This window comes from Bos grunniens, chromosome 7 (assembly GCF_055505025.1).
Source record: "Bos grunniens cultivar Pamir isolate PY7600 chromosome 7, Bosgru_T2T1.0, whole genome shotgun sequence".
NCBI classification, from domain to species: domain Eukaryota; kingdom Metazoa; phylum Chordata; class Mammalia; order Artiodactyla; family Bovidae; genus Bos; species Bos grunniens.
The window spans coordinates 28,478,542-28,495,197 of NC_141171.1; the positions used below are offsets into that span (position 1 = coordinate 28,478,542).

Consider the following 16,656-nt stretch of genomic DNA (forward strand, 5'->3'; position numbering starts at 1 on the left):
GGCAGTCTGCATGGGATGCAGCCTGTGGGACCTGGCCCCTCCCATTGTGCATTTGGGCAGCCTGAGGAGCCTGAGGGACAGTTGGGTCTCGGGTGCCTGGCTCCCTCAGCAAGACAGCTGGGCAGGGTCTGGGGACCTGGCCCTGAGGGAGCCACCAGCTGAGATCTGCCTTCTTTTAGCCAGGACTGGGACCTCAGAGGGGGAAAGTTGTGCCTCAGAACCTTGCTCTTCCTTGATAAGATAGAGAATGACATTCCTGTGGTAGAGATTTACAGGAACATCTTTACCTGACCATGCCAGACCTAGAAAACAAAGGATGTGACACTATGAAGTTTCTAACAACTAACCACGCCTTCCTTCATCTTTCCTTAAAAAAGGCTTCACTGAAAGCTATCAGGCAGTTTGGGGGTTTTAAGGCATGAGCCACCCATCTCTTGGCATGGCCCTGCACTAAACCTTTCTCTGTTTCATGTTCCTCCAGAAGACAGCCATTCACCTTTTCAGAGAGTTCTGGGGTCAGAGTTGAGTGGAATGCAAGCAGAAGGGGGGCTTTAGCCTTACTGTAAATTTTTAAATGTCATTATAACATTGTTTAATCAAATGTAGTTATTTTGGTATTTAATCTTTTTAAATATATATTTTTTAATTTTATTTTATTTTTAAACTTTACATAATTGTATTAGTTTTGCCAAATATCAAAATGAATCCGCCACAGGCATACATATGTTCCCCATCCTGAACCCTCCTCCCTCCTCCCTCCCCATACCATCCCTGGAAAAATCCCTGGTATTTTCCTGGTAGAATGAAACAGCTCAGAATGGCATATTTAGGCAATTTAAAAACATTTATTATTTACATAAAAACCAAAAACAATAAGTCTGTTCTAGGTATTGTGTGTTAGTCCATGGTGTGGAGCTGCCACAATGTTATTGCAGATAATGCATATTAAAAAGTATGAAATTACTGCACACTAGCTGAGTTGATAACTCAGCCATTTAAAAAATAACAAAACCATCATATGAAAAAAAAAAAAAGGTCTCCTGAAATTAAGTTAAAGTGTATGTTGTTCCACACGGCCACTGGGCTTCCCAGGAGGTGCTAGTGGTAAAGAACCTGCTTGCCAATGCAGGTAGCTATAAGAGACAAGAGTTCAATCCCTGAGTCAGGAAGATCCCCTGGAGGAGGGCATGACACCCCATTCCAGTATTCTTGCTTGGAGAATCCCCATGGATAGAGGAGCCTGGCGGGCTACAGTACATAGGTTTGTAAAGAGTCAGACACAACTGAAGCGACTTAGCATGCACACTACCAATACTAAAGGCTGTTATTTTTTTAAAAATATATGTGTAACTGTATTTCCTCCCCAAAAGGTGGAATTACTGTTTAGATTAGCCTGAGTACATAACTATATGATAAATTCCAGTTGGTGTAGTTTCAAACTACTGGCTGATTTCTAAAAAAAAAATCTCTTGGAACTAAACTCTTAAAACCATTCAGTTCCTTTTGTTTTGATTCATTAATCACCAAGCAGGTTTCTGATCCTAATTTACTTTTCCCTGGACTTCCCTGGTGGCTCAGATGGTAAAGCATCTGCCTACAATGCAAGAGACCCGGGTTCAATCCCTGGGTTTGGAAGATACCCTGGAGAAGGAAATGGCAACCCACTCCAGTACTCTTGCTTGGAAAATCCCATGGACGGAGGATCCTGGTAGGCTATGGTCCATGGGGTCGCAAAGAGTTGGACACAACTGAGCCACTTCACTTACTTTTCCCAGTGGAACAAGTACCCCAGTGGGTCAACTCAAGTATTCCAAACCACTTAATAGTATTCCCAGTGTCGATTAATATCACTGTGGCCTGCTGAGAGTGCCCTAGGATGATAACCACTGTGACTCTGCTCTCTGGGGACTCATGACAAATCCCTGGAGCCAGCCAATCATTGGGCAAAGTACAGAAGTTACCTTCCTTCCAAGGTACCCACAACATTTAGGGATTCACAAAGTTGCTGTGTCATTCATAGCCAAAGAATATTAGTGGTTGATTAAGCTGACTTATCTCAAAACATAGCTGATACCTATGTGAGAGTGCAAATTGGTTGAAATCAAAGGGGGAAAAGAAAAAAAAAATCAAGTTTATCAAAGGTAAGGACCAGCTTGTATTTATCTCTGCAATTCTACATTCTAGCATAATTTTTCCAAACTAGAACAATTTATTCTCTAACTATAGAAGTTTTGTTATAGGTTTTAAACAAACCTATAAACTTACGTTTGTTTAAAACAAACATTAAGTTACTTTTTAAAACTTAGCCAGATTCTATGAATTCTTCCAGAATTTTATGTGCTGTTATATTTTTATATATACATGTATGAAGTATATATGCATTAGTGAAGTGAAGGTCGCTCAGTCATGTCATGGAATTCTCCAGTCAAGAATACTGGAGTGGGTAGTCGTTCCCTTTTCCAGGGAATCTTCCCAACCCAGGGATCGAACCCACGTGTCCCACATTTGCAGGTGGATTCTTTACCAGCTGAGCCAATAGAGAAGCCCTATGTGCATTATATTTATACAATAATTATAATAAAATCACATATATGATCTGTAAAACACATTTATACTTCAAGAAGCATCTTATCTCAGCAACTGAAAGAGAGTAGAGGCTTATAGACCTTCAAGACTACCCAGCCAACCCTGCACTCTTTTCCATGAATGTGGGACTCACCCCAGACTCCCTCTAAGGCCATTATTCCAGACAACTTAAATAATTAGGATGGCCAAGAGATAAACTTGTTTATCATCCTGGCCTTAGCAATTCTGTAATAGAAAATAGTATTCAAAATTTTCAAGATTTTTGCCAAGTGCTTTTTGTGACAGTGACACTCTTGACCAGTTAACAGTAGTCTCAGGCTATTCAGGAGATTTTCAGGAGCAGTGGTATATTTCAGTGGTCAGTATAACCTGTGCCTGAAGAAAACATTTATAAGATAGGAGGCTCAGTTAGAAATGCTAGCAAGTGACCATGCCCAGAGATTTTTCTCCATCAGATCTGGAAACCTAAACAGAAAGAGACACAGAAACATTGTTTGAAACTAGATGGCATTTGTTGTGTGTTTGGATTAACAGACTAAAAGATTTTGTTCCTTGCAAAAGTCTGCTCTTAATTTTATCAACCATACTGCAAATATCTGTGACACTGCTGTTAGGTAGATTGGGTAGGACAGGGTAGAGCCATTGTGATCCCTCATCAAGTTATCAGTGCTGTTATCTCATGTCTGTCTGTTCCAACAATGCCATTTACTTGTGTGATGAACAAGTTATTTGAAGGATTTCCCCATTTTACTAAGAGACTATCAATTTGTCTTCTCGTGATGATATTGGTTGACTGATAATGCCACAAAAGAAAATTAAAAACCCGTGTCGTACTTCAATACTTTATCCAAGTTGTTTTACAATCAAACTATTTTCAGAAGGGCCAATTCTCACTCAAGCAATTCAAACATTTGCTTTAAAAAGAAATTCTCAAGCAGGAGGTAAGCAGTAAGAGGTAGAATTGAGCTAGACAAGGACATGACAAGGTACAATATTCAGTGTGTACATCAGGTTCAATTTTGCTTAAGAAATGAATTTCTCCAGCTTATATTTTAATCAGCTTAAGCAACTGCATTCAGGAGCCAATAACACAGACTTGCAGGAACTGAATTACTGAAAGGGTTCTGAACCCAGGCTCTAAATCACAGGCCTTGAGCCGATCTCATAATTAACACCAAGCTGAAGCACTGCATCAGATGCAGCAGAAAACACTGCCAAAGAGCGGATGGGGAAACATGGCAATCATTAGACCCAGGCAGTAGCATCTCAGGGACTACAAAGCTTTGCTGAACGTTGGGAAGTCAGTTACATCAATGTGCTAAGCAGTTAATGTCCTGTCAGGCACATCTGTGTTTACTACCATCAGATACTCCCAGCTGTTCACATTGCCTCTGTTTGATGGTCATTCTGGGACCTGCCTGATGTTGAGAAGCGTGTTATTAGAGAAGTAAATCCCTTGCTGCAGATTGATCAAGGAGGGATGTAAGCTCGGGGGTGCTGGAGTTGGTTCATAAAGTCGAGGACAGAGATGTGTACTGGCAATTACAGAAGGTGAATTTATTTAAGACTCTTAATCAGAGCTTTTAGGGGTCTGTTATTGCTTTGGTGTAAATTATGCTTTGAACTCATTCCTGTAGTCAGGTTCTTTTAGGGCCCCTCAAATAGATAAACCATTCCTCTCCTGTGGGAAGTAAAAGCAGGCAGATGCCTTGCTACTATATAGATAAGGAAAAAGAGCCATTGAAATGCCAAGAGCAGCCTCTTAATCAAGCCCCTGGTTACTAAGGCCAGGTGCCATGTATTTAAAAGAGAAAGGGAAATGTGTCCATGCTGAGGATCCTTAGTTTGCCTCGCTCAGATCCTCGCTCAGCCCTTCCCACCATGCTCTGTGCTCAGGCAGCTTCTCAGGATTCCTGAGCCCTCTGGCTTCCCCTTGAGCTCAGCCCATGGTGCCCCTGCAGGAGGCTCCAGGAAGGTAAGACAGCATTCTTTCCCTCTTTTTGACATGCTCACCTCCACTGGCTCTGTGAAAGGTCACAGAACAGAAGCTCTAAGACCCTTTTTCTGGCTTTCTTTGAGCCTAGGGTGGTATCTCTAGCTCTGTTACTCTTAGGGCACTATACCATTCCCTGTGTACCATCTCCTAAAACCCTGCCCACTTTTTTTCCTCTATTAAACCCTCATTGAATTATTCTAGTCTGAGTGTGCCAGTCTGTTAGGACACCAACTGGCATAATATCCCTATCCCAAATAAGCTTGCAGACTCTCTTGTGGAGAAAACTAATACCACATAAATGGCAACAGATCAAGACCCGGATGGTTTTGCACATGAGCAGCACACCTGAACCCATACAGATTTTAATGCTTCACCAGGGGAACATGAAGTCTATGCTGTTTCCCTTAATTCCGTCTCTCTCTTCCTAATAAACTTCTAAGACAGAGGAAAAGGGAAGAAAACCCGGCAAGTCAGCATCAGTCTGGACAGGGTCTTACACAGACTTTTACAATTCCAGGGGCTTTCTTCCCCATTTCTGTTGTAGCTCTTTGTGCTATCTCCATCCAGCCTAACAAGAACTCTCTGGTATCCTCTGGACGAGAGATACAATCTGAAATGACCCAAAATATTATGGTTTCTGCAGAAACTATACATCCGTTTTAGAGTTAAACTTTGAAATATTCTAGCTTGTACTCTCTTACTACTGTTTAAAACTCTAGTTGGCCATTTTGGTACACTCAAGCATTGGTTAAAAGAGTTGGTTAAAACAATTTAAATATCACACAAAGCAAGAGGACCCAAGCACTTTCCTACTTACTTGCTATAGCTATTCTCTACTCATGCAATTATATCTGGTGGCCAATTCTCAGGGGACAGGCTTTGGTTTCCATCACTAACAAAAGTGAACTTTAAATATGGATATGAAGAGGGAAGGGTCTAATAGTGATAGTTGCTGCCTTCTTTCATTCACAAAAACTTTCATTGCTCTCAAATGCAGCACTTGTATATTTTCTGGAGTGACCCAGCAAAGCCAAATGGCTCAGAATCTTCAGGAAACTCTCATTGGTTAGAGGAACTTCCAGCTGCTCTGCACTGCCTTTATGATCAGCTATGGACCACCTTCATGGAACTACTCAAGGTCTCCACAGGTACAGCGATTTCTTTTTTGGCAACTTTATTGTCAGACAACCTGCCTTCTGGGTATGTTGTTATCACTGTAGTCAATTGCTGTTTCTGACATTGTTCTCGGCAAGATTGGTTTCCCCCAGACCTGCTCAGTAAGAAAGGATGAAAAGCCTAACACTGTTTTATGCACTTTTCCTTGTTGTGTGTTTTATTTCACAAGAATGGATGTGGGGAAATTATACTTTTTAATAGCATGGCACAGCCGAATCAAGAAGAGGAGGGCCATACATTTAGAAAAATCTGTCATTGCCAGACTTTCTCAGGAGAGTCCTGGGGTGTGTGAAGTTTTAGTAGATAGTTTGAAATTATTTAGTTTACTCTTCTTTTAATCATACATAGATTTGCAAAGCTTAACTCATATCAAAACTTGGGTATGCAAAGAATATATGAATATTTTGTCTTAAACTAACCTGAACTTCCAACCCTGTCATCTTCCATTCCCGCCATTCCCCAACTCTGGCAAATTTCCCATCTCCTAATAGGAAAAAAAATTGCTCAACGTTCAACCCTGCTTAAAGTGTAATCTACACTGGTCATTTAATCAATCTGTTAATAGTGTTTCATCTTTGGAGTAAGCACGATTTTCTCTGAGGTGGCTCCCATGCCCTATTGCTTTCCATGTGATGTTGTCTGGGCACATTGGTTGTAAGAGGTGATTTACAAAACCTTCCGGGAGTGGAGAAGAGTTAGGGCCCTTCTACCCAAACTTTCCTGCCTTTTCTTCATCTATGTGTGGCTTACTCTGAAAGTGTTCTTAGTTAAATTCTGCAGGTGGAGTAACTTGTGATCTTGACTCAGTTTGATTGGAGTCTATTGGTATTCTTAGGTGGTTCTGACCTCATTTGGGTTTGTGCTCTTTCTCCAGACCTCTATGTGATGTGGCTTTGACTCCCTTTGGCCCTAACTTGGTTATCTCTGAAGCTGCCCATGCCAGAGAAACATCTGATCTCCCATCACCAATCCCTCTAGCCTCTTCTTCGGTCAGACTCTACTACTACATGCTCTGTCTACACCTGATAGGAACCAGGGATGCTTTGGAAAGCTAAATATCAGGGGTTCCTTCTACCTGGATATGGTATCCAACCAGACTGCCATGACCTATCCTTTATCAGGATAAGAAAGTCTCCTCTCAGAGTCTCAGAAACCTCAAGAGACATATATATAGCCATATAACTCTCCTTTCTATGTCTCCTCACACAAATTTCCAAAAAAATAAATAAATAAATAAATAAACTTATGCTTCAAAAAAAAAAAAAAGAAAGAAATATATTATTTTAAATGCTTACTTTTATCTTTCTTCTTAACTCTTGCTAAGCCCCAGGATTGTCAGAAATATCTTGCCTGTATGTATAGTCAGGTAAAGTAATGCTAACTGTTGTAACACAACAACCCCAAATCTTGGTCACATAATACAGTACAGATTTATTCTCAGTTCCAAAACAGTCCAACATGGACCAGTGTGTCATTGGAGACCAAGATGCTCTGATGCATGGAGCTAATCAGGATCCTTCCACTTCTAGCTTCATCATCTTCTAGGATATCTGAGTTTTCCACAGAGCCCTCTGCATTTGGCTGCAACTGAGGAAAAGAAGTGGAGTGTGGAGGAGTATACAGGTTTGGGGGCTAGGCCCAGAAGTTGTAAACAGCACTCCATCCTCTGTTAGCCACTCTTTCAAAGATACCACCTTCCTGGGTATCCAGGAACAATAGGAGACAGATGTGATGAACATACGGCCATGTGTCTGTGACAGTCTAGTGACAAAGTCTTTTAGCTGAGCCCACCAATATTGATAGTTGATATTGTAATGGTGGGGTAAGGAATGGGAAGAGATCCAAGGAATTTGAAATACCTGCTTTCAAGCTATGAGCTTCCATTTTACAAGATAAATATCTTTTACTTCAGATTCCTTCTTAAAAGAAGGAATCCAGTTTCCCTTGGAAATATGGGTCTTTGCTGTGAGCTAGAGTGAAGGTCTGGTATGCAGGCAGGAGGAAAATACGCTTTAAAGGTTTAAAAATTCCCCACGATAATATAATTTGAGCAGATTTAATGACCCTTCCCCAAGGCAAATATGAATATAAGAATGAACCAGAGCATAGACAAAGGTCATTGAGAAAAGATAAGCACACAGGTTTAGAAACCATTTAGTAAAAGGGTTCTAAAAGTAAATCCTGGTCTACACACAAGGACAGCTTCACAGACAAGCAGCCTATGCTGTCAATCAGAAAGGGCCTCTTACTTGGTTCTGCTGTCACTGTCTTAAAATTCTTAAGTTTTTAACATTGGGCCCTGCATTTCCATTTTGCCCTCACAAAATGGTATTTCTGCCCACCTGTGAGGATGCCTAAGGGCAAGGGAATAGATCTGGTTGCTAAGTGCCTTCAAACCACACTCCGAGAAACACTTTGGATTTAGTGCCAGTTCCTCAGAGGTCTCTGCATGATGGAGATAGAGGGGAATCAGCGGGTGGGTGTTCTGCTGCCCAGTTTTGTTATGTGTCTCAGGTTTATGCATGATATTTCATTTGAGAAATGAAGTCAGTGCTAAAATGAAGTTTAAAACCATTGGAATACAAAACTCCTCTTTGCTTTGATACTATAACAAAAAAGTCAGCTATGGGAGGTGAAAGAGATCAGAGCTGAGTTTATTTGCCAATTCTGTCATTTATTCACTTTGGGACCTTACGCAAGATGTAACTTCTCTGAGTGTCCATTTATTTGTAAAACTGAGATAATAAACTTGGTATGATTTTTGTTTTAATTGTATAAAATATGTGTGAGTACTTTAGAAATAATAAACCCACATAAATAAAAGGCATTACAATCGTATATAAATGATTTTAAATAGGTTGCTTTATTTTAAAATACTTTTAATGAAAATTAATACAAAACTGATCACAAGTAAGGGTGTAGGAAAGAATCAATAGTGCAAACTTGATTCTACTTTCTTGGCCACTTGCTGATTATAGGCCTTACATGACAGGTATTACTAATAGCATTGTGTTGTCAACTCATTGGAAATATTAAAATAAGTGAACAAGTGTCAGTCAAATGTAGTTTTCCCAAAGAGTGTGTAATTAAATGGCATTTGGTGGTTGATGGTGGTTTAGTTGCTCAGTCATGTCTGACTCTTGTGACCCCATGGACTGTAGCCCTCCTGGCTCCTCTGTCTATGGGATTTTTCCAGGCAGGAATACTGGAGTGGGTTGCCTTTTCCTTCTCCAAAATAGCATTTAGTACTTAAAATGTTGAGAAACATCACTTATGTTCCCCATTGTTCCAAAATATATTAACAGTATTAGAATCTGGGAACTCTGCATCAGCTGGCTACCACACCCAGATATTTCTGAAGAATAAATGAATCAGCTGTCAGCCAGTGTACTCTTAATGATTTCTAGAGCTTCTGGACACTCTGGCCTTCCACAATGGCGACTAAAGGGAAACAGATCTTACTTGGTTTTTCTTCCATGATTTTGCTCCTTGAGCTGTAACAACACAGTGAAGTGAAAACCCTTTACAAGGATGAAAGACTTTCTAGAGCAGAGCTTCCCTTGGTCACTTTTGTTTCCCCCTCTTTGGGTCCCACCACAGTTTTTCAAGGTCTCCCCATTTCAGAAGGCTCTTCCCAAACAGTAGACAACTTTAAATCTCTCACCAGTAACTTGGGAGAGAAGAGGAGGGACAAAGTACTGTGAAGGAATTTGAAGGAAAAAGGGAAAATATTCCAAAGAGAAAATAAACCACAAAGAAAGCAAATTGAAAGAGTACTCCACTGGCAGAAAGAGCTTATCTTTTTCTTTGCTAACTCTCCTGTAGAATAGGGGTCCTTTTGTCCTTATCCTTGATGTACACAGCAGATGTCCCCTGGCTGGGAGTAGAGTGAGATACAGATAAGAGAGACAGAGCCTTGAGTTCTCCATAGAAGTAAGAGTTTACAACCAATATAAATTTCTGATTTCACCTTGATATATCATTCTTCTGTCTTCCTCATATGTAATGATTCCCAGGCAACAAATTGGTAAACCTGGGGTCTCGTATGACTTAGAAAAAAAATGCTATATTGACTTAATATCAAGGATTTTCAGAGGGATTATTGGTGAGAAAACTAAAATAATGATAATGATAATATATCTAACACTTTTGAACATGTCTAGTGACTAAAACCTGTTGTATTATCCTATTTCACCTTCATTAGGTATAAAGAATTTAGGTATTAATATTTTCCAAATTTCCCATTGAGAAAATAGCACTTAAGAGAGGTTAAATGGCTTGTCCAAAGCTGCATAATTTTTTCATGAAAAGGGTTAGGACTTATGCCCAGGATTCCTGGGAACCAGAGTCCATGCCCTCAGCTCTCTCTTTACTAACATATTCAGGGCATAAAAATAGCACAGCTACAGGAACCATAAAACGATTTTTAAAAGACCACTAGACTTGGTAACCACAACTTTAAATTTATACCTAGGACTATAAAAAGGCAAATGTACTTTGGCAATTTTCTGGTGAATTTGTTCTGTGACTACAGTCAGAGTAAATTAATCAGTCCTACCCGCTGGCTTGGTGATTACTAATTTCTTACTTCCTTTGAACAGTGTCTCAAAGTTATGTTAGTCAGAGAAGGCATTACTCCCTGTGGGAAAGAGGTGATTTTCTTAATTCTTCTTCATCCTTCAAACTGGAAAACACAATTTGAATTTATATCCTGGTCCTGCAAATCCACTGGAGGTCTCTTTTTCACAAAGCTTCTATTTTCACAATAAAATCCATTCATGCCATCACCAGATGTGTAGCTTGAACATTCAGTATAAATTGTACTTAATCATCCTCTGTTAATATTTTTATCAGCATTTAAGGGTTTGTCTTTCTAAGAGTTAATAAGAAAATCTGTTCCTTTTACCTTTAGGTGTGTTCTTAATTCAAATATGAAAAGATAGCTCTAAACAATGATAGCCTTCAGAGTATAAAAAGCATTTTAAGATTAAAAAACAACAACATTAATTATCCACCAGAATCTCTGGCAAATAAAACCCATCAAATTTCCAAACAAAATTTCCTGCTAGACCATCCACGAAAATGGGGATGGTAGTGTCCTGACTTAGCACTTTATGGTCCCAACCTAGTGCAGGGCATGACATGTGGCAGATCATCACCAAAGTTTGGAAGAATAGATACAGAGCTACAAATCCCCTTTATACCTCTTTCTTACATTCTGGGGCTGGCATTGCAGGAAAAAATTACCAGTAGTAGCTTGTTTTAGTTCACAAAATCTTCTCACAAGGCCCTTTTTCATAAATTGAAATTTCAGTTTGATCAAATTGCTCCATCACCCAGTATCACTCATCAGTGATTATAGTCAAGGCATTGTGTCAGATTATACTACCTTAAAGTAAGTTATGACCTCCTCTATGGGGATTTGTTGTTATTTTTGGCCTCCCCTGGATTTTGACCTGCTTCTAAGAGCCACCTACCTTAACAAGCTGTCTGTCTAGATAGACTGGCTTAATAGAAATAAGTTTTAGCAAACCTGGAATCGATAGAATGTTACCAAGGGAAATAAAGTGACAAGCCACTTTGTATCCATGTTTCCCCTTAAGTCTTTTATTTATTAATTTCTTTTACATATGATACAGAAACTCTAAAAACTCCCAGTTCTCCCTTGCCAAACAGTTGCTGAGAAACGGGTAGCATACATGAGAAGGAGAAGGAAGAGGGCACAGAGATGACATTTTTTTTTTTCACTTCATTTCTTCATACAGGCATGTTCTGATTTCTTTTAGGCCTTAGGCCTGTTTTCAAAGCTGCTTTCAGCTTTATGTAATTCTAATGATTCCTTTTTAACTTGAGCTCCACATTACACATCGTTAATGGCAAATAAATGTTTCCGCCATTCTTGTCACCATTGCTTTATTACTGGGTTTGTGTGCGTTACTGAGTCCAATGGCAGAATCTCATTTCTTTGAATAGCTTTGCAATTTCGTGCACCTACCATAAAAACAAGCAAATTGACACCCTGCCAGGAGTAGCCAGAGGAGATCTTAGAAGAGAGTTCATAATGACACTGTTGCCATATTGCATGCCTGTAAATAATTCATTAAGTCAACCACCCTTTTGTTTTAAGCAAACACAAGCAGATGCCACTTTAAATTGGATCCAGACAACAGTCTTCAGAAAAGCATTATTGTAATATGACACTTAAAAAGAATAACATATTTGCTTTATTGATTTGTACAGTAGTAATACACAGTGATTACTTCTGTTATCCATTTTGCCTGACTCATGGGCTTTATCTTTCACTTTTATTATTTTATATTTGTGTGAATATGTGTGAAATTTCATTGTTAACAGCAGGAGTGTGGAAAGGTAATGAGATCAATTCATAATCAACTAAGTAAACCCATGTGATTTACCTGGTCAACACCAGGTCTGTAATGTTAACCCCAGAGGTGGAACTCTGCTGACTTCTAATTTTAGAAGAATATATGTAACCAGGTTATTAAGTGAAATGGAACAGTTTCCAAATGAGAAGCATCTCTCTCATATTTAAAGGATAAATGGACTACTGTCTTTTAGATGAATCAATGTATATATAACTGTCAAGTAAAGTTTGGGGCCAAAAATCAGGTTTATATTTTCTAAAAGGTAAGATATGTCTGCGTTGACAAGACAGTTTACTTATTGAATTTATGCATTTATTAATATCTCATGTTCCAGGAAATATTTTGCCTGAGTCACTCTGTGAGGGGGACATTTTAAAAATCTGTGCTCAATGAACGGAGTCATTGATTATTATAGTAGTTTATAATCTAAGCTTATACATTGAAATCACATGTGGGAGCTTTTATACACTACATATGCCTTGTGCCAAGGAGCTGTATTTTTATTGGTCTCAATGGGCCCTGGGCAATAGACTCTATAAAAGCCTCCCAGATATTTCTTACATGCAGCCATGTTGAAAACTATTGCAATTGTCTGTTGACTACATGTTCTCATTTATTTGGGATGATCATTATACCTGGAGATTCCCTGGTGGCTCAGCTGGTAAAGAATCCGCCTGCAATGAGAGAGACCTGGGTTCGATCCCTGGGTTGGGAAGATCTCCTGGAGATGGGAAAGGCTACCCACTCCAGTATTCTGGCCTGGAGAATCCCATGGACTGTATAGTCCATGGGGTCGCGAAGAGTCGGACACGACTGAGCGACTTTCACTTTCAGTTTATACCTGGGAAATTTTCAACACATTTGAATCTAGTTGTTAATAGAATGTGTGTTGTAATTATTATCATAAAGATATGTACACAAATATAGAATGCTGGGACTGGAAGCAAATTTGGAGATAAGGCTTCTCCATGGTGTAAATGAATAGAAGATCACAATACTAGTTAGTGTTAAGTACAAATCAATTAATATTCTTCTCTTTTGGAAACTGTTCCATTTCCCTTAGAATATGTCTCAGGATTTTTGCCCAGTTTTTATTCTATTATATATAGATTTTGTGTTGGCCAGAGTGGAGATGAATGTAAAACCATTGGGGCCAATCTAGCGAGGTCAAGAGGTATAGAGATGAGGAAGCAGTCAAGGTGCTCTAGGGAAACAAGACCTTAGGTCTAGAAGGTCAGGGAGTAGAGAGAAGAACCATTGAGGTTGAAGAGTCAAGCAAGGATCAGTTACCAAAGTGAGTATTGAATAATACAGCAGCAAGAACCCAATATACAGTCTGGACTAAAAGTAATCAATTTAGGCAAAAAGTTTGGGAACAGGAACAAAATTACAGCAGCAGTAATAGAGGTTGAGGAAATCAGCAAATGAATGGCATGCTTCCTATGTAAGCTCAGAGGAGATTCAGGATATGGGTTGGCCTGGACTATAGGCAGAAGGAAAGTGGTGTGCCTGGCTAGAGTCAGAGAGAGGGTGAGGGAAGCTGTTGTTAGTGATCAACACAGCTCAGTCAGAACTTGATACCTAGTACAATCCTTGGGGGACATCTTTTCAAAGGGAAACCCCTAACCAGATATTCTGATTATCACTATTAGTGAATAGAGTATAGTACTGGGTTTATTGGTTCCAGCAAGGCTCCCATGGTGATTAAAATGAATGCTAACATTCATTCTGACCTATATAGCTAAGTAAACATTGTCCAGTATCTCTCTTCTGTTATCATTTATAAGAAAAACAGTTAAAGTAAAATTTTGAAATGATCTGCTCTTCCTGTCACTTACAATAATATTCACTTTGGTAAGATGATTATTTTTGTCATTCCATAGATTATATGCATTGTACATGCACTTCTTTCTTGATATTAACCTAACAAAACAACCTTATCTCTTTTTCTTTGTAATACTTGATAGTGTACATTTTCCTTCCTGAAAAACATAGAAGTCCTAGAGTGAAATATTGTAAATGGACTTATAGGGATGAACTAGAAGAATGAATTTCTTTTTAAAAAATAGATGAAATATATATTATCTCTCTCTATATATATATGTATTCTTTAAAAATAATTATTTAAGAGGAATCATTCTATAACATGTGTGAATATATAACATGTAACAGACCTTTAACTGTGTGTCCATAATAACCTTTGACATAAAACTATGTAAGTTAAAAGGAACCTTTATGCCAACTCCAACCCAACCTCCCCCCTGAAACTTAGAATCATTTGTAATTAGTTGTTCCCAATTCTTTTTTGACTTGATCAGATCAGATCAGTTGCTCAGTTGTCTCCGACTCTTTGCGACCCCAGAATCGCAGCACGCCAGGCCTCCCTGTCCATCACCAACTCTCAGAGTTCACTCAGACTCACGTCCATCGAGGCGGTGATGCCATCCAGCCATCTCACCCTCTGTCGTCCCCTTCTCTTCCTGCCCCCAATCCCTCCCAGCATCAGAGTCTTTTCCAATGAGTCAACTCTTCTCATGAGGCGGCCAAAGTACTGGAGTTTCAGCTTTAGCATCATTCCTTCCAAAGAAATCCCAGGGCTGATCTCCTTCAGAATGGACTGGTTGGATCTCCTTGCAGTCCAAGGGACTCTCAAGAATCTTCTCCAACACCACAGTTCAAAAGCATCAATTCTTTGGCGCTCAGCCTTCTTCACAGTCCAACTCTCACATCCATACATGACCACAGGAAAAACCATAGCCTTGACTAGACGGACCTTTGTTGGCAAAGTAACGTCTCTGCTTTTGAATATGCTATCTAGGTTGGTCATAACTTTCCTTCCAAGGAGTAAACGTCTTTTAATTTCATGGCTGCAGTCACCATCTGCAGTGATTTTGGAGCCCCCCCAAATAAAGTCTGACACTGTTTCCGCTGTTTCCCCATCTATTTCCCATGAAGTGGTGGGACTGGATGCCATGATCTTCGTTTTCCGAATGTTGAGCTTTAAGCCAACTTTTTCACTCTCCACTTTCACTTTCATCAAGAGGCTTTTGAGTTCCTCTTCACTCTCTGCCATAAGGGTGGTGTTATCTGCATATCTGAGGTTATTGATATTTCTCCCGGCAATCTTGATTCCAGCTTGTGTTTCTTCCAGTCCAGAATTTCTCATGATGTACTCTGCATATAAGTTAAATAAGCAGGGTGACAATATACAGCCTTGACGTACTCCTTTTCCTATTTGGAACCAGTCTGTTGTTCCATGTCCAGTTCTAACTGTTGCTTCCTGACCTGCGTACAGATTTCTCAAGAGGCAGATCAAGTGGTCTGGTATTCCCATCTCTTGAAGCATTTTCTACAGCTTATTGTGATCCACACAGTCAAAGGCTTTGGCATAGTCAATAAAGCAGAAATAGATGTTTTTCTGGAACTCTCTTGCTTTTTCTATGATCCAGCGGATGTTGGCAATCTGATCTCTGGTTCCTCTGCCTTTTCTAAAACCAGCTTGAATATCAGGAAGTTCACGGTTCACATATTGCTGAAGCCTGGCTTGGAGAATTTTGAGCATTACTTTACTAGCGTGTGAGATGAGTGCAATTGTGCGGTAGTTTGAGCATTCTTTGGCATCATTTTTGTATAGCCTTGTAGAAGTTAAATCTTCAAGTATTGAAGTAGTCATGAGAAATTGTTCTTCTATTCCAGAAAATTTGTTTCAATGTATTTGGCTAGAAAAACATTCAAGAATTTCACAACTCATATCAGTGCTGAGCATTAGTAATAGTCTAATATTGATAATTTTGAAATTGTGTCACATATGTGATATCTATGGTACACTGATTTTTTTGTTTCTTTTGAGAGCAAAAAGATAAGCACTTGAAATCTCTTTTGGAGAGATTTACAACATTAAAAACTCCAGGCTATTTTAAGTCACAATCTTTTGGAAGAAGTAATAAATTATACATCAATTCTTTTAATTTTTTCCTCCTAGAATTGCAAGTATTTGAAGTAAACAGTGCATTCACACTTCAGAATATGACTAAGGTCATTATTTCCCTTTAAAAAAAAAATTCTTTCCATCTGGGCTCTAAGGCTCAATGAAAATAAAGAACAGTCCACTAATTGATCAAGTCCAAACAGAGTCTGAAATTTAAACTTATTTGATGATCAGAAGGACATAGTCTTCCACATAGACCCTGGACTGTCCGTTTTGTAGAAAGAGACCGAGACTGCCTGGGGATGAGATGCAGGGTGTAAGGAACACTATAGGAATGTTCACAGCAACGTTATTCACAGTAGTAAAAAAGTAGGAGCAAGTCTAGAGTCCATAAATAGGAGAATTAATAAACAAATTGTGCTATCATTACAACAGAAACCCCTCTGCAGTAAAAAAAAAAAAAAAAAAAAACCTGGTGAGATGCCCAATAATATACTGGTTGAAAGAAGTCTTCCACAGTAGTACATACTATGGGACTCCATTTATAAGATTTCTAGAGAAAAATCTATGGTGGGAACAAAAAT

At 39.2% G+C, this 16,656-nt stretch overlaps 1 protein-coding gene across 15 annotated transcripts in view; it reads left to right on the plus strand.

Moving 5' to 3' along the window:
• The first annotated feature begins 4,177 nt into the window (after positions 1-4,177).
• The window catches only part of LOC147368971 (uncharacterized), a 513,832-nt gene continuing 501,353 nt past the window's right edge, over positions 4,178-16,656 (plus strand). For 12 of the 15 annotated variants that reach the window (XR_015167014.1, XR_015167019.1, XR_015167016.1 and 9 more), the window contains exons 1-2: positions 4,422-4,561; positions 5,580-5,730. Coding sequence is in view for 8 of the 15 variants with exons in the window: in XM_086410559.1 (XP_086266685.1) it covers positions 5,693-5,730 (38 nt within the window). In the remaining 7 variants the exon portion in view is untranslated. Of the gene's footprint in view, positions 4,562-5,579; positions 5,731-6,632; positions 7,089-16,656 lie in introns of those variants that run through there. The other 3 variants (XR_015167020.1, XR_015167015.1, XR_015167021.1) reach the window with 3 other exon arrangements.